The sequence below is a fragment of the Mauremys reevesii genome, linkage group 2 (assembly GCF_016161935.1).
Source record: "Mauremys reevesii isolate NIE-2019 linkage group 2, ASM1616193v1, whole genome shotgun sequence".
In the NCBI taxonomy this organism is placed as follows: domain Eukaryota; kingdom Metazoa; phylum Chordata; order Testudines; family Geoemydidae; genus Mauremys; species Mauremys reevesii.
In genome coordinates, this window is record NC_052624.1 from 220,187,535 (window position 1) to 220,213,513 (window position 25,979).

The 25,979-nt window shown below is 39.8% G+C and overlaps 1 protein-coding gene across 11 annotated transcripts in view; it reads left to right on the plus strand.

Annotated features, from left to right (window-relative positions):
• The window catches only part of RP1 (RP1 axonemal microtubule associated), a 314,354-nt gene that overhangs the window by 113,030 nt on the left and 175,345 nt on the right, over nucleotides 1–25,979 (plus strand). For 10 of the 11 annotated variants that reach the window (XM_039527284.1, XM_039527282.1, XM_039527283.1 and 7 more), the window contains 9 exons: nucleotides 166–266; nucleotides 3,315–3,488; nucleotides 4,000–4,212; nucleotides 4,651–4,828; nucleotides 9,015–9,146; nucleotides 15,125–15,327; nucleotides 20,730–20,816; nucleotides 24,439–24,583; nucleotides 24,762–24,913. In XM_039527284.1, coding sequence (XP_039383218.1) covers nucleotides 166–266; nucleotides 3,315–3,488; nucleotides 4,000–4,212; nucleotides 4,651–4,828; nucleotides 9,015–9,146; nucleotides 15,125–15,327; nucleotides 20,730–20,816; nucleotides 24,439–24,583; nucleotides 24,762–24,913 — 1,385 coding nt within the window. The remainder of the gene's footprint in view (nucleotides 1–165; nucleotides 267–3,314; nucleotides 3,489–3,999; nucleotides 4,213–4,650; nucleotides 4,829–9,014; nucleotides 9,147–15,124; nucleotides 15,328–20,729; nucleotides 20,817–24,438; nucleotides 24,584–24,761; nucleotides 24,914–25,979) is intronic. The other variant, XM_039527291.1, reaches the window with a different exon arrangement.

Below are 25,979 nucleotides of genomic sequence, written 5' to 3' on the forward strand. Positions count from 1 at the left end.
CAGAGTTCAAATTTTCCTCAGTTCTAATTACTAATTTTTTTAATTCAGGCTCTTCCCTGCCAGATAATGTCTTTGCAAAATCATAAGTCACTTGTTGGTATTATATGTAAAAATGAGTTTGAATACATCTATGGCTTTACCATTTTTCTCCCCCAAACTCTTTAGGTCTTTTTGATGTGACTGTCAAAAGAAATGCACATGTGTTTAAGAGTCATCAGATGCCACATATTGCCCTTGCTCTTGACAATGGCTATGTCACTGGAATGGTATGAAATTGCCTTATTGCTTTTCATTGTTTCATAGTTATTATTATTATTATTTATTAATTTATTAAATAAAATGCAAGCTTTGTTCTCTTTTCTAATAAGTAGCAGTTACTTCCAATCAGAGATGAGGCCAAGTTGCAAAACCAAAATCTGAAGTTTGAACTTGCCAAAGATCAGGAAAGTTTGGATTCTGCTTTGGTGCCCATCTATTTTTATTTTTACTCTTTCCTCCTGTATCTCACTTAGTAGTTTTAATGGCTTATTGAGAAGGATTTGATTTATACAACCTGGAACCTGTGTTTTATTGTTTATACCAGCTAGTCAAATGTTGACAACATATCTGGCATGCCCTGGCATCTCCTCTCCTTGGATAATTATCAGTGCCAAGTGCTAATTGTAAATATCCATTTATTTCCCTATCACTTTTTGTAACTAACCTGCCTTTCAAGGCTTGTTGCAAGTTAATGTTCCAAGCTTAGCTTGATCCCCTGCTCTCTCATCCTCTCCTCAAAGATAGATTTTTGTCAACAGCAACAGATTAGTACTGGTTGTACTTGCATTTTCGTGACCGCAAGCTTCTTGGAAAGTCAAGCACACGAAACCTTATAAGTCCTTATAGGTGGGAACCAAAGAAACTGGATCCCATTTAGTCAACTTATGGGGCAAGTTCTTCCACAGCTCTGGCCAAATCAACCGGCAGATCAAGGGCCAGAAGATACAGCCTAGGCGACATCAGTTTGGAGGTGGGAAAGGGCGAGACCTTGCTCCATTCCCTCGTCAATCTGCAAAGCTCTTGAGCTCTATGAAGAGAGATTTTTAAGGAATAGGCTCCTTCCTATCCTCTTTGGCTCCCTCCTTTATCTAACTTCTTCACCAGTGGACTTTCTGCACTGGACAAGAGAAGGCCTCTGTCCCTTTTCTCTCTTTTTCTCCTCTCCCACCTCCTGTAGAGATACTGAACTCAACAGGAAAGAGTCTTCCTCCTGGAAGTCAAGCCCAGCATCGCTCTGTCACAGCACTCTCAACATGTGATTAGGCAAGTGGAGTTGTGGAAGGTGATTCCTTTAGATAGAACTGTGTTTTACTGAGGATGGAACCAACTGTGTTTTTCTTTCCCTTATTTGAGGAGCGAGTAATCTAGTGGTCAAAGCAGGCCACAAGCCTCTGTAAATATGCATTGGCTTTAGTGAGAGACGAGTTTACTCAGCATCTTGCAGAATTGGGCACCTATTTGGGAATGGCTTCAAGCCACAGAACAAATGGTGCAAACTCTTCTTGTCCCTGTTCCACACACCATGAACAGCTCTCTCTTGTTCTCAACATCATTACAACTAGGGGACTGGGTGAAAGGATTCCTTCCTTCTATTTCCACCTCTATCACTGCCTCTTTTTTTTTTTTTTTAAATTTTGGGCAAGCCACTTAAAGTCTCTGCCTAAGTTTACCCATTCTAAATTGCATATAGTAATAAAACATCTCTTCATAAGGAAGTTGTGAGGATTAATTAATGATTAAAGCACTTTGTGATCCTTGGAAGAAAGGTGCTGTGTAACTGTAAAACAGTACTATAATACAGTAAACATTTGTATAGGTTTCAGATTTAATCAAAGGTCCCGCGGCTCTCTTGTTTCACAGTCTCATCTAAAGTCCACCTGATGATTTCTTTTATTCTCAAAAGCTTCAGTTAGAGCAGGTTGAAATGTTTTGAATGAAAAGGATTTTTTTTTCATGCAAAAATGGCCTTTCTTGGAAACAAAAAGTTTCACAAACCATTTACTCTTTAAAATGTTATTACCTTTTTATCTAATTTGTTATTTTAAGAGTTATCAAAGCTGTTATTAAAATGGCTATTGACATTTTTCATTTTCTTAAACCTGAGTTTTCAGTAAATGAGAGATAACTTAATGTGTTAGATCAGGGGTTGGCAACCTTTCAGAAGTGGTGTCCTGAATCTTCATTTATTCACTCAGATTTAAGATTTCACATGCCAGTAATACATTTTAACGTTTTCAGAAGGTCTCTTTCTATAAGTCTATAATATATAACTAAACTATTGTTGTATATAAAATAAATAAGGTTTTTAAAATGTTTAAGAAGCTTTATTTAAAATTAAATTAAATGCAGAGCCCTCCGGACCAGTGGCCAGGACCTCAGCAGTGTGAGTGCCACTGAAAATCAGCTCATGGGCTGTGTTCAACATGTGTGCCATAGGTTGCCTACCCATGTTAGATTTAAAAACTTAATTAATTTTTTGAAAAAGCAACAGTCCACTTTGAACCATGTGAAATGAAAACAGCTTTGAAATCTTGCAACTTTCCATTTTTGCCCAGCTCTTTTATAAATCCAATACAATGTGTATTTTTGTGTATAGTGTCTTTCATGCAAAAGGACCAGGAAAGAATCCACAGCCCTTTACACTCTGACCAGACAAATAAAATAATGAACCTGATTCAGCCATCTGGTTGTATCCCTGTGGGCTGCTGCCTTCCCTAGGTATTTATCCAGGGAGAGCCATATAAACCCTGATGTGGGGGGCCACAGTGCTGCTGCTGGTGAAAGGTACCTGAGAGAGATTCTGAGTGCATTTCCTGAGAGCCCTGACCTTGCACCCTCTCTTCTGACTCAGTCCAGTTTGTGGGCTGTGCCAGGTGACCCCAGACCCCTGCAGTAAGGAGTCCGGGTATGTTAGTTGTTATACCTGCACTCAATGCAGAAGTTCTGCCTTTGGCGGTTCCTAGCTTGACTTTCTCTAGCAGAACCCAGGAAACAAATTGTACCCAATGAATATAATTATGAATAGATAACAGGCTTGTCTTATTTCAAGATTCTGTGCCCAGTTTCAGGCCTCTTAATTTTAGAATTTCAAGCTCAAAATCAAATTTGAGAATTTCCGTATTAGGTTGATCTTCATGGCTAATAGCAATATGTTTCTGGCACCATGAGGAATTAATAGAGGTGCAGAAATAGAGACCCCATGGCGTGACTTCGCTTTCATATTACTTATATCTGGTGGTTCATATAATTGATTATTCCTGCTTTTCTTGTGTTAGGACAATGAAGATACTCTCTGTGAGCTACAAGTTCATGTTCAGCCAAATTGCTGTGCAATTCTGGAATCAGCCCGAAGTCCAGGGCACATGATTACATTCAGTCTTCAAGGCAAAGTAGCTGATGATACAGTAGGCTACGCAGGACTCTCAAAAGAATTTGTTGTGCATGTGAAGGTAAGGTTGCGGGAGAGAGATGAAGGAAACTAAACTGCAAATAGTTTATTCTTGTAAAGCCCACTGTACCCAAACACATCCCGGTAAACTGAAAGTTGAAAGAGTGATCTCCTCCCACTAGGTGGAGCTAAAGACTGCGACTACAGCTTAACAGGGCAACATCATGATGTAAATCCTGGGGAAGTCACAGATAGTCAAAAAACCTTCCAAAACCAGGGTTGTACACACAACAGAGCTGGATGGGAAACTGTTTGCATAGAAGGAGAGAACAGTTTGCTAGTCGAAGGAACGCTTATGTGACTCTGACAAAAATGTACTTGAGTCACTTACCACCTTATACATAGAAATGCGCCTGTAGTGGTTTAAAAAACACAGTTCACATCTTCTGCTTAATTGCTAGTGTAAAGGTACAGCTACTGCTAGATGATGGAGTGTATCAAGGTGAAAAATCAAAGGGGGTGAGGGAAGCCATGTCATTTACAAATGGATATTTTTATCTATCGATTTGTAGGGTGTGTTCCACAATGGTGCCATAATTCTGCTCACTACAAGTCTCTACCAGGCTCTCTGCCTCAGGCCTGATGGGAGCTGCAGTGGAGCAGGAAAGCAGTCTGAAGAATCCTATTGGAAAGTGCATAAAATCAGCTCTGGAGTTTGCATGATTGAGAGTCTGAAACACCAGAGAATGTATCTGAGGATCAAGGATGGCGAGTGTAATGGAAAAGTAAGCAGTTCTTGTTCATATTTGCCTTTTAAAATGTTTAAGTAACTTGCCAATGCCAGAGGGAAGGAATAAAATCTTGTCTAAAATAGAGACTTTTTACATCTCCCATCAGCCATAAAACTTGCAGAACTGGGAAACTCTGATTTGAAGACAGTTTAGCCTTTGCCTAAACCTTTACATGAATCAGAACTCTCTGTCTTATGCATGATATTTCCCTTATTCGGATCATTATATCTCTATTTCTGATCACAAAGGAATAAATAGGTCCAAACATAAGGCTATCTTTATAGGATGGAACAGTTAGACAACTTAGCAATATGCTAAAAACTTAAAAACAAACTGAATTGACACAAATATTCAAGTTTTTACTTTAAAGTTCTCCAACTGCATATCACATTTAATCGTTGAACTCATATTTCTATATTTCATCTTTTTTAGGGGACGGGTGATGTATACTGTCACTTTAAAATTGAGAAGAACTTAGACAGTGGATCTGTGAGTCTAGAATCTGTGCAAAACAGAGGGATGTATGTTGGTCTCCAACCAGATGGCCAGACCAAGCCAGTTGTTCACACTGGAGAGAGAAACATTTTGTTCTACCCACGAGTCATCAAATGTATGCAACTTTGAATACTAAACAAGCCACTGAGTATTTCACATATTTATAGTTACACATGTAAATATTCATGCCCACAAAGTTTAAGGTAAAAATATAGAGACCAGACTTGAAAATTTTCTCTTGAATGTTTTAGGACTTTAAATGAGAAACATATCCTACTTGCAACTAATTCCTCCCATATACATTGGTAATTTTCATACCTAATTTTACCAACTCAGGAGTTAAAAGGAAAAATCTTGTTTTTTTGCTGAATAAATGAAACTTTGAGTATGTAGATAAAAACAATGGTCATAATATCTGGTTATTACAGCTCCCTGATTCTCTGCCCAACTCTAGTCACTGGTTAGAGCAGCCTGGGGGCAGCTCTACCATGTGTCAGCTGGCACCAGTTCCCAAGCAACTACTCTCTAGCTGAATATAACTTGAGTGTGCTCCGGCCATACCCCCTCTCTAACTTCAATATGCCCCTCACTGCTGGAGACTGCAAGAAATATGGCATAGGAGCCAGGTAGGCTGGTTGTATACCTGGAGTGGACTCTCTCACTCTGGAAACCCGCAAAGTGTGAGTGGAGTGGAATGGAGAATCTGCTCCACTGTCAGTGGTTGCTAACTATGGAAACCTGAGAGCTTTGTTTTTATACATTTCTGTGATGCTTTAATCATGGCATCAAAGCACCTCCATAAAGACTAATGAATTAAGTATCACAAAATCCTTGTGAGGTAGGGGAAATATTATTATCCCTGTTTCTACAGAAGGGGAACTTCCACACAGAAAGTCTGTCAGTAGTTAGAACCCAGATCTCTGAGTACTCTGCCCTAACCACAAAGCTGTACTTCCTCACAAATATCTGCCCCCTTCATTGAACTGTAGCTTTAACACACACCATAGTTGTCTGCAGGCCAGTTCAAAAGAAAATAAGCACTTCTGCTCAACAGTGAAAGTGTGAACAGTACAAAGCACATCTCATCATGAGTAAACTATGGAATAGATTTGAAGACGTACATCTCTGAGTTTCAGTTGGAATGTCTCCTGGTAGTGGCAGTCTTGCTAAACATTGATAACATTTCTGTGACGCTGACAATCTGGAGTAAATGACCACAAATAGTTGATAAGTTTTAATCTTTTTTTCACTTAACTAATGTTCTCTTTTTTATGAGGCAAAGAGGGAGAAGTTTAAAATAGATACGCTTTTTACGTGGACATTAGGATAAATGGGAACATGAAACCAGTCTTCCGGAACTAAAAGACATTAATTTGGGATTACCTTTTAAAATTAATATACAACTGCTGTACCTTATGGGCTGCATTAGGCACAGACACACTGAGAGTGATGGGGGAGGGTGCTGGACTGTCTAAGTGGCAGTGCTTGAAGTCATGCTTGTCTAGGTCCCAGTGCCACCAGAGTCATTGTTGTTATTATGAGGGAAGAGTGTTATGGGTAAGAGATAGTCCTTCCTATCTCTTTAAGACTGGTATAAAAAGAGCTAGGCTGTACTCCCCCAGAGCAGCCTACCTAGTCAGGGCCACCCGGGGGGGGGACAAGTGAGGCAATTTGCCCCAGGCTCCGCAGGGTCCCCCACGCAGGGCTGCCCAGAGGATTCAGGGGGCCTGGAGAAAAGCAATTTTGGGGGCCCCTTCCATAAAAAAATTGCAATACTATAGAAAACTATATTCTCGTGGGGGCCCCTGCGGGGCCCGGCGCAAATTGCCCCACTTGCTCCGCACCCACGGGCGGCCCTGGGAAAAATAAACCTTCTGCATCTTGGCACAAACCCAGTTTTGAGAAAACTTCTTTACAAGGTATCACTGGTTCTCAGCATCAGCTAGTGCTAAAAGGCACTAAAGCTCATTAAAGGGTTTGACAAATATTTTCGGTCAAAACTTTTTCTGGATCGAAAACTAGGGGTTTTAAAAAAGCAGAAAACAATCATGGACAATGTGTGCTTTCCTTCAAAATTTGTTGTGGTTTTTTTAATTGAAAAGCTGAAATTAGTCTGCCAGAACCTGAATATGGTTTGGGGTTTCAGAAGTGTGTGGCCAAATATTTGCTGCTTGCTGTGTTTGATTGTTTAAAGAAACAATAAAAAAATTCTGCTTAAAAAAAATCCAAAACTTTTGAACCACCTCAGCTTGGGACCACCTCAGCTTGAGCCCATCCAGGCAGAGATTTTTCCAGGTTTCTGATACTCTGCTGGCTTCCTTGACTCGTATCTGTCTCCATAACTTTGGGTTCATTTAGGTTAGAACATAAGAATGGCCATACTGGGTCAAACCAAAGGTCCATCCAGCCCAGTATCCTGTCTACCGACAATGGCCAATGCCAAGTGCCCCAGAGGGAGTGAACCTAACAGATAATGATCAAATGATCTCTCTCCTGCCATCCATCTCCACCCTCTGACAAACAGAGGCTAGGGACACCATTCCTTACCCATCCTGGCTAATAGCCATTAATGGACTTAACCCTACTGTCATGCACTAAAAGTTCCATAGAGTGCTTTGATGTACCCCATAATGAAATATATGAGCCAGCTGATAAAGATATTAGTTCAAAGATATTTCAGATAAAAAATGAAAGACCATGAAAATGATGAATTGACCATCAAGCTTTGACTATAAGTTGGGAACCCCAGTGTAGACGTGCGGACTCACCCCTGAGGTGCCTCCTGCTGGTGACATCTGGGAATTAGCTCATTACAGCTCCGGAGCACCCTCTACAGGCCGGTAATCCGCCTGTTCTCTGGCCCCTGTGTCCCTCCCTGGACCCCGGTGTCCCTTTTACCTGGGGTGCTGCCCCCTGGCAGTACCCCCACAGTTCTGGGTCTCTCCCTCCCAGGGGAACCCCCAACCCACTATCCCCACCTCAGTATCAGGCTACTGCCAGTCATCGTCTAGCCCCCATGCCCTGGGGCAGACTGCAGTATCAGCCCACTCATCACTGGCAAAGAGGGTTTGGGCCTGCTGCCTTTGCCTACCCCTGGGCTGCCCTCTGCAACCCCCGTACCTATTAGTCCAATGTTAGGCTGCAGCCTGGGGCTTTCCAGGGAGAAGCTCCCCAGCTCCTCTGCCTTTCCCCAGCCCTGCTCCACTCAGGTACCCTGTCACTAGCTCCCTGCAGCCAGGCCCTTCTTCCTCTACAACCAGAGGGAGACTCTTGAGTACCTGGCTCCCAGCCTCTTTATACAGGCCAGCTGTGGCCTGATTGGGGCGTGGCCCAGCTGCAACCACTTCCCAATCAGCCCAGCTTATAGAGCTGCTTTCTCCAGCCACAGCCCTGATCCTAGGGCTGTTTTTAACCCCTCCAGAACCTGAGCGGGGTGACCACCCTGCTACACCCAGATACAAGCAGTATAAACTTATCAAGAATACCTCAATCAGCAGTCAGAGACTGTATTATAGCACACAGTTTATAGTATTATTTAAACAATTCCAAAGGTATGCAGAAACATTAGAATAAAAGTAATCATAACCATGGCATCACTGAAAGTTCAATGCATGCACCGTGCACGTGGTTGGGGGTGCAGGGGGGAGAATAATTGAGTCACTGTATACCATGCAGACGAGAGAGAATAATTTTTCCTCCTAAACCCATGAAGAAAAGGGTTTTCAATGGAAAGCCTTAACTAAAGCAATGCTAACTGGTACTGCTGTAATAAAACTAATTGCTACTCCATTATAGACTCAGGTATGAAAGTTGGTTCCTAAAATACCTTGCTTCTTAATAAAAGAAGATAAAAGGACCTAATGCTTTTTTCAGTGCAGCCAAGATTTGTCTCTTTGCTATTTCATAGTTCAGAAATGGCCACCGGCAGTTTTGTTTGAAAGAGATTTCAACCAATGGCCCCCTTTAAGCAAGAAAACATCAGTGGAGGGACTTAACATCAAGAAAACAGCATTTGAACGAGTCATTTGATTCACACATCAATGTTAAATTGTTGTCTAGAATCGCAAAATGGTGACTGGATTTTATTGGCATGCCATCTTTTTTCCTTTTTTCTTTTTTTATACCTGCTGCTAGCAATAAAAACCTATTACTTACATCTATGCACAGAGAAAAGATTTTGGTATATCTTGTATGTTTGTCTGACAATTGCAAGGTTTATTACTAGTGTTTGCCGTTGAATACATGGGTAGCTTCTAAATAGGAGAAGCAAATGATTTTTTTTGTACATGTTGTTATTTTAGTTGGCAGGGAAAAGCCTATGGGAACATCTGCGACACCCAGCCAACCAAAGGTAGGGATCAGAGAATCTGAACACCAACCAGCAAAAGCCCAGAAGCCAATGGCTCAGAGCCCATCAGCTTCTCCACCCACAAGTAAGGAATAATTTTCAAAAATCTATATTGTAGTACTGTGATTCTGTCTTTTTGATGGTCTACCCTAGGGACAACACCAAATGGCTTTTCTAGACTGTTGCAATGTACAGTGTGGATATGAACTGCTCTTTAACAGACTTGTTATCTGAAAAAGCAGTGAAGTTTACTAGATTGGTTAGCCAATAGTCAGCATATAACTGATTTGACTAATTTCACTATGCTGGTTTTGAATACATTATTGTAATATACCCAGCTCTTTTCCCTACTAATATGAGCCACTCTACATTATATATAACTGTGCTAATACAATGTAGGGCCCAATACAAAAGCCTATTGAGGTCAATGGAAGTCTTTCCATTGACTCTAGTGGGCTTTGGATGAGACACTAACTGCCTTTAAAAATGTTTGGGTATGGCTGCATCATATTGTTGTGTATAATTACTGGCGGAAGGGAGTAAGGATTCTTGACCCAGTACATACTGGCCTCAGTACTCTGATGCACCCAGTATCCCCTGGGTGTGGATGAGGAGGCCCTGTTCCCAGGACTGACTGTGTGAGGAGTTGTTAATGCTGATCTGATCCATGTCTGCTTGTGGCCCTCAAGGAGCCATCAATCAACTGGGCATTGCGGAAGCCTTCACCAGTTCTCTCCCCCCAGTAACCTGTTACTCCGGGAGTGGCATAAAGGGATTAAGATCATATTGTTTGGGGCAGGGTTGGTTCTCTAGTGTGTGCTGTGTAATGCCTAGCTGATTATGGACACTACCATAATATAAACAACAGCGGTTCACCAGTGATACCATTTACAGTGAGATGTGTTTGAGATGGAAAACTCAGGTATTTTGGAATCTCTCTTTTTATTTTTTTTTAAAGTTTCAGTATTTCACCCCCACCACCCTTCAATTTAAACCATTGGTTTTTTAAGGGATTAATAATAAAAACAAAACAAAAAACCACCCTGTATTTCTAACTAAATGGAAATGTCTGCTCTTCAACCACAAAGATTGCAGTTTGATAGTAATTCTTGCCCTGGTCCTAGGATTACTATGGAACGAAATAAAATAAATAAACTTGCAGCAGCCGAGAACTCAGTTTGCAGGAGTTTCATGTTCTCTTCAAAGTCTAAAGATTTCTGATTTAGCAGGACAAGGGCACGCAACCCAAGTGGGAGCCTTCTCTGAAGGGAGAATCTTGTTCTTATCTCGGTGGTGCAAAGTTCCCCTATTCAAGAAAGGGGTCAGGCTGGTGGGGTGGAGTAGGGGATCAGACCTCTGCTTTGTATGGTCCACCTATGTTTCAGATCCGTGGAGGGGTGGGGTAGGTTGGGCCTGAGGGTGGGCAGGATGGAGAATCCACAGTTATGCAATTCTTCCATTCTTCCCCTACCTCTGTGGAGGGGACACACTGGGTTGTGGAGCCTCTAGTGCTGTGCACTATTTGTCTGGACAGCTTCTCCCCGCCCCACCCCCCAGATAATAAATTGAGGAGCCCAATTGTCAAACTAGGGCCCTTAAATTGAGTTGCCCAATTCTGATTTTGATTGACATTGGTGGAATTTAGGTACCGTTGTGCCTATATAAACAAAATGCCAAATTTTGGCACGCTAATTTACAGGGGACTCAGATCTGAAACCGGGAGCAATATATTTTATACCAGAAGAGACTTTAAATGCAGTGCAAGATTAGGATTGCACCAAACTCTCCTGGTTTAATTAAAATCAGTTCAGACTATTATTTCTAATTATTGCTAATTATTTCTAAGTAGCACAGACATCTTTGTGGCAGCATCACTCCTGTTTTCATTTCAGAACATTATTTCAGTTTCGGATCCCTTAGGCTTCACCTGGTATTGCACTATTGGGTCGCACCAAAAGCCTTCTGCATGTGTCATAGATTGTCAGAAAATGGTTCAGTGTGTTGAATCTAAAATATAGGACAACAACACATACGCCATTAAACATATTTTCAACAAAGCAGAATGTTTTTAGGGTTTGATACCCAGGATCATTTTCCAGAGGAGATATTTACCATAAAAATGGTTCAGATAAAGTCTCTATAACACTTTGTAGGGAGTATTTATGAGCAGTAATAACTATAGGGTCCTTTTTGTGTCTACGCAAACTAAATGGAAATACAAAAGTTGACTGTTGTCTTTCAAAGAAAATGTTTCTTTTATGAAGAATATTTTCCTATGAAGTATTTTAACAGGTGACTGGATTTTCACAGGTTTTTTTTGGGAGGGGGGAATCATTGAAGATTGAAAGATTTTTTAATCCACATTGACCTAATGCACTGATTGTGTTTTTAAATTCCCAAATTAGTATTCACAGGAGGGTGGCAACTGATTCTGTAAGTAGATATTTAGTATACGTCCACAGCTATACCCCTAATGTTCACCTTTAGAACATCTACAGTAACTCTTTAAGTTGCTCAGACCATCTCTCTGACAATGCAGGTCTATGCCCACTGATGTATTCATTGGTGGCCTCTGGACAGTAAAGTTTTCCCTGTGAGATTACAGGAATCCTGTGAGATCTCACAAGTGTGGGAATTGATGTGGGAATTTTGATTTTCATCATTCACCATTGTGTTTCTGAAATCATGTTAAAAATTCCTGTGGTGGAAACATAAATATGTGCAACAGTGAAAGAGGGGGCTAAATGGCCACTATCAGAGCTAGTGGTGTAACTAGGAGTGGAAATTTGGGTGGCCCCTGACTTCTGACACTGTGCTAGCTCAGCCTCTCCCCTGATGCTACAGCCTCTCCCCAGACACAGGGCTTCACCTGCCGAGCTGAGCACGTACATGGGTCGGTGCAGAGCTGCCAGAGCGTAGCTTTCTCAAGGGCGGGCGCACAGCTCCATCCTCAATTTCAGGTGCCCAAGTGATGCGCTGGGCCACTGTGGCAGCACTACACCCCTGCTCAGATTTGGGTGGGCCTTGATGCTAAGTGGGTGAGCTGTGGCCCACCAGGTCCACCTGTGGCTACGCCCTTGATCAGAGAGCTGCATAACCAGCTGCAAGTGATTATCAGCTGCATAACCCCTGGCCAAGTGACTATTATCTGTGCTCCAAATGGCTGAAAATCCCATAAAAACAGCATTTCTTATGACATTACTTATTATATCTACAGTGCCATCACTTGGTTGGCACCTTACAGACAAATACTAATATACAACACAAGCAAACAAACAAAAAAGAGGCAGACATTGCTCGAAATAGCTTACAATCTCTGGGTCAAATTCAGCAGTCCTCTCTAGGGCGATGCTCTGATTTATTTGTGTTGTAGTGTTGGCTGAGTAAGGATCCCAGAATTTGGCCCTGGGTTGTCTTATGCCTTGGTTCTGTATCAAATTCCTTAGGTATCAATGGGAGTCCCCACAGGAGCAAGGGTCTGTATTAGCGGATCCCGATGCAGACTCAGGTCTATAGTTACCTGAATCATTTGGTTTAAATGTGAGATTTAATGTGTTAAAGGAAAACCCTTTTCTCTATATATTTCTGTAGTTAAATATATTTTGGATCCAACTAGATCATACATTTGATAAAACTGGCTATATAACTCTCCTTGATTACCACTGCTTTTCATAAAACAGCTACCGATACAATAAAAGTGATATCTGAGGAACTTACTAAGAAAAATCAGGACTGTGTTAAATTGATCCATCTTCTTTTCAGTTACTCACTTTGTTTCACAGACATTTCAAGTTAATGTGGAATTTTGTTTTGGTTATATACACTTAATAAGAAACAAATCCAAAGGAGTAAAAGTCTTGACTTTCACTAAGTACTTTTGTTAATACTAACAGAAATATACAATGAGATGAGTTATGGCTGGCATTTCAAACTTAACTTTGAAGTTCAGAGGTTTTGCTGGTATCTGTCATGTATAATACTTTATTTTCGTTTTCTTCTTCTGCTTAACAAACAAAAAGGAAATTGTCCTTGGTATAAAAAACTATATACCCAGATATCAAGAGGTACTATAGTTTTTAATCAATGTGGAATCTAAAGAGAGTTTTATGTTGGTGGGAACTCTCTTAGGGTGGCCTTCACTACCACAATAAATCGATCTAACTTACGCAACTTCAGTTACGTGATTAACATAACTGAAGTCAACGTAGTTAGATCCACTTACCGGGGTGGCTACACTGTGCTGTGTGTCTTCCCTTATGCATCTCGGGAAGTACACAAATCAATGGAAGAGTGCTTTCCCATCAATTTAGCATTTCTTCACCAGACCCCTAAACCGACTTTCACTGCAATCAGGGCCGATCTACCAGTAAGTGTAGACATGCCCTTAGAGAACATATTCTTCAGCTATTTATGTTTTCTAGCTTATTGTTCCAGTAGTGGATTACACTATATTATTGGTGATGTATTTATGCAGATGGAATGTTTATCAGCCTTTTCTTTTACTGCAGTATCTTCCCCTTGGGCCAGAACAGTTAGCTATAGATTGCAAACTCTTCAGAGCAGGGACGGTGTCTTCCTATGTAAGTGGACAGCACTTAGCTGACAGCACTACCCCATGAAGGAATAATATTTCAGACATATGACTGTTGCTAATCCATTTGAATTAGAAATACTCAAAATTATGTTCCTCCCTGCTGAGACTCCATTCATTCATGCTTCATTTCCAGGTTTGTCATTTGAGATTTGCAAGTACATCTTTATCCTCAACACTGGGCGAAAGATCAGTGGAGGCAATCATTGAAGTGAATTTCTCTCTCTTCCAAAATTAAATTTGGTCAGGCCATCAGCTTGTGAAATTTACTTGTAATAAATTGTGTTCCTCTCTAGTGACTAATCTATATAGAGGCTAACAACCTACTATGCCTGAAAGCCAATAGAGTTACTTCCTTTAACTTAAATGGTAGAGGTCTGTGCTTTGGGGCTGATGATCTGTGGTATGTTATGCTCATTTTGTGACTTGTGAGTTAGAATCTGATCTTTAAACACAGTAAAAGTTTAATTTTTTTTTGAAGGGTAAAATTAAAAATGGGTGTTTGCGTGTATTTGAAGAACTACTGAGTTCAAATCTGTTCTTCCATTTAATTTCCTCAGATAGTCACTTTTTTTTGTATTTGAAACTTAATTTGACTCTGTTTTCAGGCATTAATGATTCTGTCAAATTGATTATTATGGCACCAATCCAGAAAATACTTAAGCATAAGCTTAACTTTAAGCTCACAAGTAATCCTGTTGATACCAGTGCTGAATTATCCTAAATGCTGGAGGAAATGAAAAGTACTCTGCTTTATACAATTGTTTTAAAAAGATAATGAGGGCCTTCACACCACAAAAATTTTTACTGTCATGGTCTCATCCTTCTAAAGAAGTAGGAACTAACTTATTCTAAAACAACAGAACGTGAGATGGCCCTGCACAGGAAGAGTTTCTGCACCTCACCTCCCCTGCTCTATTTGCAAACAGTGCAGTAAAGTACATTATACAGGATCTCTTGTCAGTTTCATTTTGCTACCCTTGACAGCAACAGATCCTGAATAAGAAATTTCCTCAACACCTGTCTGTATAGCTGTTTGAGAAATAGATGATTCAACTCACCCCATTTAGCTTGCAAGTATTTGAAAGCAACAGACAGATATTTCAGTTTTACTTTATCGCTCTCCATTTTTAAATTTCTGACTTCATCTTCTGATTGTGACAATGAAGATAGGTAAAGAGATCTTAGAAGCTGGTGTTTCCATTGAATCATAAAACATTGTAGAGATGGGGAGGCTAGTACACATTTGAGATGCTTGGTCTTTTCCAGTTTGATTTTAGTAGTTCAACTTCAGCTAACCAGAACATTTTGGACTAGACAAGAAACATAAATCAATCTTTTTAGGCTCCCTCACTTACAGTGAAAAAATACAATCCTCTCTCTCTTATGTTTCCTTTATGTGCTGATGTTACAACAGGAACTGTCAGTTTCATGTCAATTTTGATTTACCACTAATGTTCTGTATTTCACAGAGGAAATGAAAAATACCCAAGGTACCAAGTATCCCCTTTCTTCAGATGATGAATGGAAAGTGTCAGTGCTGACAGGAAATGGAGGAACTCAAGCAAATGTCACACTCTGGATATATGGAGACAAAGGAGTAGCTGGACCAATAACTCTTGGCAAGGACAACAGGGAGCAGCTCTTTCTTCCCAGGCAGGAGGATGAATTTCAGGTAGCTAATGAAGGCTGGGAACATTATTTTACTGAATACCTTTCCAAAGATAATTCTCTCGTGATAGGGAAAATGTTTTGCATAAATAAATCTATATCTAATGTCTCTGAATTCTGCATTAAATCAGCTAAATATATATAGTATGTGGCAGAGGAAATACTCTTTTCTCTCAAGCAGGGGAAACTGCAGAAGTAAATTGCTTTCCTTAAGGCAATTAGTTTAGGCAGTTGGTTTGAAACTAGTCTTAGAAACCATCTACCTCTTCACAAATCATATCCACTGAAAGATGTGTATCATTTACAGGATCTCTAGAAATGAAATGCATTCTTGAATACACTGTTGTAATCATGGCTCAAAAATGAGTACTGCATGGTTGACTCTGCTAAGAGTCATAACCTCGCTGTTTTCCAGCTAACTAATGCCCTAAGAAAAGATTGAAATGTAAAAGATTTATACACGGTATTAAAAGATTGCAATAACATGCATGTTACATTGTCAGGATCTGATCCTGTTTATATCTTGCAATGAAAACAAAAGGAGTTTTGCCGTTGACTTTATTAATATAATTAGGATCCAGTTTGTAAAGGTGCTTACCTCTAGGTAGAATGGAAGGGAGAAATTGCTATTAACAAAGGGCTAAAGCTTCTCTTGGCTCTCACACAAAGCTTTTATAGGAGGGACATATCCTCTTTTGTTGTCTTCCAGCTGGAAGCCATGTGTGAATGAATTAACCAGAAATGATACTTCCCATTATGTACTAGAACTTGCTGTGTGTGCTTTCTCTATACTACTGTAGTTGTGACTCACACCAAGATCCTTATTGTCCATAATAATAATTAATAAGTACTTTGCACTAATATGGCTTAAGCATCGAGGCTATTAGTTGTGATGTTAGTTTTGAAAATACGTACAGTATATATTTCACAGAGCTACGACCCACTGGGAACGCCTTTCTCCTCACTAGTGAATAATTTATAACCAGTTTTGGGTAATAGCATGTCTGCAATATTAACTTCTCTCCCTGTCCATAGATTCCCTAAGATATGGACCAATTGTCCTGCTATAAAATAGATATCCATTATAGCCATGTCCTACGGATATTGATCTTGAAGAAAAGAAGAATCTCTCCATCAGCACCATGGGCCGCTACACTCCACACACTGACGCTCTGGCTTTCAGGCCTGACATAACAAATATCAATTAAAACATTTCCCCTCATTAGCCTGCAGTAGGCAAATCCATCAAAAGCTAGCTAATGAGTAAGAACTCTTTAAAAGTGACATTGTTTTGTACCTGTGGATCAGTGTGAGTATAGCAGTCGACTGAAACGGGGCCAGGAATGCAAGACTGGTTTTATTACTGATTCTCTTTACTGCTTGTGTGCTTGAGCCTGATGTGTTTTCACTCACACTTTGCTAAAGCAGGAGACTTCACTTTTTCATTTTTAAAATGATTGACTTCCTCAGAGGTCTAGCCAGGAGTTCTAGGAAGAAAACTGCCTCAGGCAGCATTACGGTAACCCAGGGCAATTTGAATCTCTTTCCTAAAGCTTCCCTATTGCCAAACTCATGCAGACAGCTATCAGAAAGTGGAAATACCCTTGCCTCTAGAATAAAAGGAATCACATCCCTTACTCATGTAAGTAGACATTACTTGTTGAATCCCTTTTGAGGCAGCTCACATGAGAAAAGAGTGCTTGGGCATATTATACCTAGTATACTAATGGACACACTTGGCTATACCCTTCTCTAATTATACCAAAGGGAATCCTTCTTTTGGCCAGACAAATAGGTGCTAAGCTTGTTCTAGGCGGACGTCACTCCTTGCATTTCCACAAAGCCAATACATTGCCTATTGACACTGACACAAAAGAGGGCAGGCAGACCGGCCAGCTGAACCATTAACCAAATGGATTGGAAAAGGATAATCAGAATAGGCATGAAACATGACAGTAATACATATTCAGAGTTTCTGAATTAAAGGATAATATATCAGGTTGCTCCATTTCATACAATGATAGTCTACTTTCCAAGTAGGTAAACTATAACACTGGTAGTTTATTGACTCAGAACCAGACGTTGGGCTGGTCTACACTACGGGGGGAAATCAATCTAAGATACGCAACTTCAGCTACGTGAATAACGTAGCTGAAGTCGAAGTATCTTAGATCGAATTACCTACCGTCCTCATGGCGCGGGATCGACGTCCGCGGCTCCCCATGTCGACTCCACTACCGCTGTTCGGGTTGGTGGAGTTCCGGAGTTGACAGGAGCTCATTCGGGGATCGATATATCGCGTCTAGATGAGACGCGATATATCGATCCCCGAGAAATCGATTGCTACCCGCCGATACCCGATACGGCGGGTAGTGAAGACGTAGCCTATGATACCCTTACTCTAATATCATCATATCATGAGCCTATTGACTCATGGAGTAAGATACTATACAACATGGGTGAGGGTATCAGGATCTGAGTCCATAGAAGTAAATTACTGCTGAATCAAATGGAGAACCATTGGCGATTATAATAACATCATAATCTTCCAAGTGTGGTGATAGATTTTGTTTTGTTAACACAATTAAAGTTTCCCTATCTTCCCACTGAGCTCAGTAAATGACTTGGAATCCTCCAACTCTCTCACCTATACCCTGTGAGCTGCTCATCCTGTGGGAACATCAAGGAAAACAGGAATATGGGTTAACATTATTCTCTTAAACATTCTTTGTTCTGGGGAGCAGTACAATGTTCTTATAAGGCCGCGGGGCCTAGAAATAAGAGTTGGGGAAATATTAAGCTGTGAGGGGAGACAAGGAAACTTTATTTTTATTAATGGAAATAGAGAGTAGGTGGATAACATATGAGTAGGGATTTTTAACAGAAAAGGTAAAAAGAAAACTATTTAAAACAATGTAAATAGCTCTTTGGGATTTGAACCAGCAGTGAGCTGGGCTAGGAAAAAGGAGAATATGACAGAGGATGCTGTCATCAGCCTTTTAGTCAGAAGAACACTCAGTGAGAAATAATCTGACAGTAAATCTGCTTTTCAAGTGTCTGAGAACTCTACCTGTAGTACAATATATAGGATGTGAAATGATTTGTATTCAATTTAAATAATGATAACAGTTCAGCATCACAAAGACCTGAAAAATGTGATAAAATTGGACTATAAGAGTATCCTTTATACTTACGGTGCTACAAAATGCTTTACAAAGTAAAGGTGGAAGTGAAATGCAAACTGTATTCAATCAAAAAGGTAAGAATACATCAGTGACTTCTAACGGTTTACAGATCTCTCTGTACCATGTTTTTGGAGCTGGATTATTTAGGCCTTTTGTATCCTCCACACAATTATATGACCAATATTAGGATTTATGTTAGAAATGATTTTAACCATGTTGCTCTAATGCATCCTGAGGGATGTTATTTTGCTGCATGGTTTACATTTCTGTATTCACAAACTGGACAGATGCTCTAAATATTTGTCAAAACAACTCTGCAAAATGGCAATAATTTCTGGAAAGTAATCCTAGGTCTAAGTGTACCTGTGAGTGTTGACTGCACTTTGATTTGCTGATATATTCCAGAAGAGAAAGGGGATTCTCCATTCCATGCCTTGTCTACTCCAATCCTAGATCTAGAATTCAGAAGTTCCAGCAAATTCATAAACTTGCACTGGCGTCTCTACTATTTATTTTCTGACCTGAGTTAAAGGGAGACTGCCAACACTGGGGGTTTAAGATTCACCTCGAGGATGCTGAATTTAATTGTATTGTGGTCACTATTATTTAGTGGCCTAACTACAGTTGCTCCTTGAACCAGTCCCTGTGTGTTACTTAGTCCTAGTCAAGAGTAGTCTTTCTTCTTACATGCTGTAGAAGTACGTGTTCCAAGAAGCAAGTGTTTAAGGTGTCATGAAATTGCTTCTCTCATTGTGACAAATGGTCAGTCTATATGTAGGTAACTGAACTCGCTCCCTGGGTCTTCTTTTTTAGCTATAGAGCCGATCCTGCATTGGGATCTGCTTGAACAAACCCGTGAGCCTGTGAATATGCAGTGGGATTTGGAGAATGTGCAGGGTTCCATTCTAGATCTCAATGCCAGAGTGGGGCCTGAGTTTTCTCTTTGATCTCCTTTACTGTTGTGTACTCAATACCTTTTTCCTCAACAGGAGATTGATGGTACATTTGTAGTCATATGATTTGGGATTTGTATTCAGTTTCTATTGTATGGTCCTGTCTGCTCAGAAATGATTAGCCCGATTCTCTTTTTATGTTAGTTTTACACCAAGAATCAGGCTCTTAGATTCAATAGGCCCTTTTAGATATAGTACTAATCTCCCACTTCTACCAGCTAATCTGTCCTATCTAGCCAGATATTACTAGATCCCCTTGAGTTTTTGACATGCTCTCATATGTTAATAATGCCAATTACATCAGTGTCCTCTTCCACTGCCAGGCATGGTAGTTCATCTGTTTTTGCTTTTAAGCATCTCACATTGATGCAGTCTGTTTCAGTTTTCACTTTCAATGGCATGCCTATTGTTATTCAACTTTATTATATACCAGTCTTTTACTTTTCCAGAATGTACCTCTGATGTAAACCATCCCTCCTTCAGCTCAGCTGTAATTTCTGATCTATCTTTTACCGGACAGATTTATTTTTGTATCACTCACCGTTCAGCTTTGTCCAACCTTTTTTTTTCCAACCTACCAGTTGGAACCATCTCAATAATATTGCTAATTTTCTGTGCCAGCATCCTGGTTCCATTGGGTCTAAGGTGGAACCCATCTAATTATATTGGAGCCTAAGCCGAAGAGAAACTGAATAGCCTATTTTCAGGGCCAGATTTTGAAAAGGGGCAGTCCAAGGTTTGCCTGAAAACATGCATGAATTGTTGCATGCCTATCTTAGTACACATAGGTACTTCACTTTCTCAAGGAAATCGGGAAGGAATTACAGTTGTGCATGTGGACTTTATGCCTAAATTTTTCAAAAATGTGGCCCTCGGCCAAGCTGAATGAATAGCAAAAAGTGTAAACACAGCACAACTGGTGAAAAGTACATTAGTCTTTTCTTTCACTTGCAATAAGCTAAGACACAGGAAAGGAAATATTTAGAGGGTTGGGGTTTTTTTGCAAAACTATCATGAAAAGATAGCAGCCTGGGCACAAAATACACATGCCCACTCTTATTGTCAAAAAGCTTCTCACCCCATATATGTGGGCAAGGAGAATTGTGTAAGGTTGCCTTCTAATCTTGGATCAACTGCCGGGTCAGTTCTCCAATGTGGGCTTTGGTTAAACAGCCTCTAACCTTCACATCACAAGCCAAGCAAGCCTGAAGTATAGAGCTTCAATGCTTGATCCTTATTTACATGTGCTGTTTTGTGTTTAAATTCAGGTTGAAATAAAATATATTGGAGAATTCTATAAGATAAGAATAGGACACGATGGAACAAGTGAACACCCAGAATGGAAGTTAGAAAAGGTAAGACTGAATACTGTATACAGATGTGGTCTCCTCATCTCAAAAAGATATACTGGCATTAGAAAAGGTTCAGAGAAGGACAACGAAAATGATTAGGCATTTGGAACGGGTCCCATATGAAGAGAGATTAAAGTGGCTAAGACTTTTTAGCTTGGAAAAGAGGAGACTAAGGGTGGATCTGATAGAGGTATATAAAATCATGAGTGGTGTGGATAAAGTCAATAAGGAAAAGTTATTTACTTGTTCCCATAATATAAGAACTAGGGGCCACCAAATGAAATGAATAGGCAGCAGGTTTAAAACAAATAAAAGGAAGTTCTTCTTCACACAGCACACAATCAATCTGTGGAACTCTTTTCCTGAGGAGGTTGTGAAGGCTAGGACTATAACAGGGTTTAAAGGAGAACTAGATAAATTCATAGAGGTTAAGTCCATTAATGGCTATTAGCCAGGATGGGTAAGGAATGGTGTCCCTAGTCTCTGTTTGTCAGAGGGTGGAGATGGATGGCAGGAGAGAGATCACTTGATCATTACCTGTTAGGTTCACTCCCTCTGGGGCACCTGGCATTGGCCACTGTCGGCAGACAGGATACTGGGCTGGATGGACCTTTGGTCTGATCCAGTATGGCCATTCCTATGTTCTCATGTTCTTAAGATTTTTATGGTAAATTTGCTGATCAGTCTTCAGCATAATTAGTGCTTTAATTAATTGCTTTGTGACTGGCATGATGGGTAATAATTAAAATAATAATTAATACTTATTTAGCACTTTTCAACTCAAATCACTTTATAGAGAAGAGTAAGCATCATTTTACAGATGAGATAACTGAGGCAGAAAGTGGTTTAAGAAACTTTCCCAAGGTCACTAGACAAGTCTGTGTCAGAAACAGGAACAGAGCACATTCTGAGCTCTGTCCATTAAGCTACTGCTGCACCAATTTGACTGGATAAACTTAATCCCTTGTGCTCACCAAATGGGCCTATATTATTCATTAAGTATCCAAATGCATTATAAAACATATTAATAATTTATTAGCTATAAGAAACTTGACACAGGGCATTTTCTGGGGTGTGGTGATAGTTTGGGGTAGTTCACTCAGCTCGTCACCGATCCCCAACTTGGTTGGTTTTGGTTAAATCAGTGCTTTTCAATCTTTTTCCATTTGTGGATCCCTAAAAAATTTCAAATGAAGCTGTAGACCCCTTTGGAAATCTTAGACCTAGTCTGCAGATCCCCACGGGTCCACAGACCCCAGGTTGAAAACCACTGGGTTAAATGAATCTTAACATAAGACAGCTAAAGATTAGCTGACATGCATACCTGCAATGAAAGACCTTACTGAATGTCAAGGCAACATGGTGGAATGTTTTATTTGCAATAACAATGAAAACTTGAGATTTTATCCCTGGTTCAACTTTTTTGGCACACTTCTACTTGTGTGTAACCACGGAGTCCTTTGATTGTGGTATATACTGTACATCCTAGCGTATGTGAGTAGTTACTTCCCAGGGCCAATGAGAAATTCTTTGACTATGGGATTCTCGGGGAAAAATACCTAATTTTGCACTTAACCAGGGCATTCAGAGAGGATGAAATTACTGACAGATTGTGTAATCCCAAAATACATGCCACCAAAGCATTTACATAAATGTATTATCACTGTCAAGTTTATAAAAGGGATGGCTCAGAGCCAAAACTTTGGATTCAAACTCCCTCAAACTTGGCATTGTTAGCATTGGTTTTTTTTTAATGTGCCAATCCCTGTGGTACCTAGGTGCTAATTTTAGAGTATTGATACTCTGTCAAATTTTGCATCCTAAAAAATGGAACTGTATTTTTCAGTTTGCTGTAGATTGCGCTTATATTACCTCTAGAAACCGGCGGGAAAGGTCTCAGAATTTCAGCTACACCATGGACAACTGCATGGGGAGAAAAAGACTGGAGTTTGGCTATGAATAGACCAGTCATATCCTTGCACACAATAATATCCATGCTTGGAACAACATATTTCAGAGCTGCTAATTCTACTCTATTTTGCTGACTAACACTTGGTAGAATAAATTCATACTAGAACAGACCTATCATGGAATATTCCTTTCAGAACTCCAGACCAAGTACCTGTGCTTTGTCTCCTAACCTATGTGTATGGAAACACACGTGTCTGCCTTTTATTCTGTCATTTCATCTTACAAGGCCTGAATCCTAAAACCAGAACTGCATAGCAATAGCAGATTTTTTACATTAGCTCAGAGGCCTGAAGTTTAGGAATATCAAACCTGAATAGAAGTTTAAATGTTTCAGTTTTGGTCAAATGATTTCAGGAAATCTATTTTCCAACCTGTTGGTTACAGCACATTTCTTTAATATGTTAGTCCAAACTTCATAGGGCAACTCTGGGATTCCCTTCACTTAAGGAAACCAATTAACTTGAAAGTTGTATTTTTGGTGTCAATGCAGCTAACATTTGTTGTTGCTCTGAATCAGCAGGGGGAGCTGTGCCAATAATCATTTGAGGTTGTCCTGTAAATTCAATTAGCGATTAAAAGTCACTGCTGCAAAAGTATTTCATGTTGGAACCCAAATGCTCTCTCTTTTAAATGAATATTATTTTAAGTAAAATACATGTTCACTTTAATGGGGAAGCAATTTAAAGGAGTCTTTTCTCCCCCTCTGAAATGTGCTTTTAGAATTTGAGTGCAAATATCTAATTTTGTAATTTTAATCATAAAGCTTTTTTTCAGAATCCCATATTTCAAACAGCATCAAGAGTGTAGAGACAGAATGGTTTTGGTATACCTGCTGCTAATGAAGGTTGAGGAAGGGAAAACTGTAGGATGTGCTGCTATAATTGAAGACCAATAATAACCATCCCTAAGAAGGAAAGGAAAAAAAGCTCCTCTAATAACATGAAGCAACAAATAAGACAGTTATTACCATAGCACTCAGTAGCAAATAGCTCAAAATTTGTATCTTGAACTATCTTAAATTGGGGAAGGTGTAAATGTGTTTGGGTGCAGGGGTTTGGTTTGTTCCATTATAGAAGCAGGAGCCAGCTACAGAATTTGGATCTGGATCCACCAATTTCAACACATAGATTTCTTAGAATCTATGAAAATACGTGCTTCCCCCCACCAGAGTTCAGAGGGATTTAGATTCAGGAATTTGGTTTCAGACCATTTCCATTTGGAAATTGCCCTGTAACAGACCCACTTCCCTTTCCAAAAACCTAGTCTCACTGCTCATTTTTCAGAATGTTTTCATTCTGCAGTTCAGAAGGCAGATTTCCATGGAATTTATCCATAGACAAAAATCAGAACCAGTGATGTTTAGTAAGGTAAGAAGGCAAATTTAATTCACGTGTTTGCTCACACCAAAAATAAGACATATTTTGAGAACTCTTAGCAAATAAAAAGAATAGATGTTGGCCGTTACAGCAGAGATGAGTGAGCATAAAGATTCTCTCTAAAGATAGTCTTTCTAGTTCCAGGTGGAGGCACATTGGTAAAATAGTAACAAAATTAGAAAAGTAAAATGAAGGAAAATGTATCTCTTCAGTACTGGACACTGCAGAACTGGAGAAACTGCATTGCATCATGGTTGTTGTTACTGCTTCTTCCCTAGGTGACACTGCAACATGTAAAAAGCAGGAGGACTCTGAATTTTCCAGCAAACAAATGGTTGTCAAGAAGCCGTGGAGCTGGAGATATTATATGTGAACTCCCAGTAGAAGAAGCAGGAAAACCCATTTATCCAAGTACGTGTAAAGGTATTGTTAGTAATCTCAAAAAACACTTCAATTTAGTTCTTGAAAATATAATCTCTGCAAATGTGTGCAAGCCAGATTTGTGGTGGTGTCTTCATTATGACTGAAGGTTGAACACATATGAATTGTGATCTCTCTGTATGAATAACTAACTTGTGTTTTCCTTTCTCGGTATTGCCAGTTGTGAGATACCACATTTATGTTTACACTGGCCATTTGGAGCAAGCTGAAACAGATTCTCCAATCTACCTATGTATATATGGAAAGAGAGGAGACTCTGGTCTAAGACTTCTGCATAAATCTGATATGCCAGTGAAATTTCAGAGGGGAATGGTAAGTTTGAGCAAGGAAGTTTGCATATTCACAGAGACATGTTTAAAGTAGCCTTTATACATGCTTAAAATTGGTTTTGAGGGGACCTAATCAAAATCTAGGATACAGACACACTTCACATTATTTAGCTACTCTTTTATTAAAGATTTTCATAGATATAATAAAGTACATTTGGTGCTTGCCATTTCTGGGAGATGATAATATAAATGAGGGGAAAAAAGGACCTAGTAAACCAGAAATGAATAATGGAACAAGAGTAAAACTGGGAGGGGGTGGTGGGGACATTAAGGAGAATAAAAGAATAGAAAAAGAAAGGGAAAAAAGCAAGATGATGAGAAAAGCCACAAGGGAAAATACAGACATTTTCAGTCAAAGCATAAAAGATCAAAATTGGACACAAATGAGTGCACAAAAATTGTTTCATGGCTTCAAATCTCAGCAGGAACATTTTCTGTCTATTTCTTCTAACACATGGCAGTTTTGATACTGATGAATGCAATCCAGGTGTAAATGAAACTATCTAATTTGTCTTTCATGTACCTAAGAGCCTTACCATAAATAAAATACACAAGCTGCATTCTGCAGCGTGGTTTAGTGGACTGAGCAAGAGACCAAATTTCAGAAATTACTGAGTTCTAATTCTGGTCCTGTCACGGAGGATATGTTTACACTGCAATAAAACACCAGTGGCTGGTCTGTGTCAGCTGACTCGGGCTTGTGAGGCTCAGATTGCAAGGCTATAAAATTGTAGTGTAGCTGTTCGGGCTCATGTAGGCCCAGAGTCTGGATTCCAGCCCAAGCCCAAATGACTATGCTGTAATTTTATAGCCTCACATCCCGAGCAAGCAGACATGGGCCAGCGGCAGGTGTTTTATTTCAGTGTTGACATACGTTGACTTTCTGAGTGCTCTTGGCAAGTCACTTGGCCTCCACTGTGTCTCAGTTTATCCATCTGTAAAATGGGGGAAATGAATGCTTACTAACCTCACAGGTTATATTGACATATTTGAGGAATACGTGTAAAATGCAAAGCGTATATAAATGTTCAATTATTCAGAACATCCCA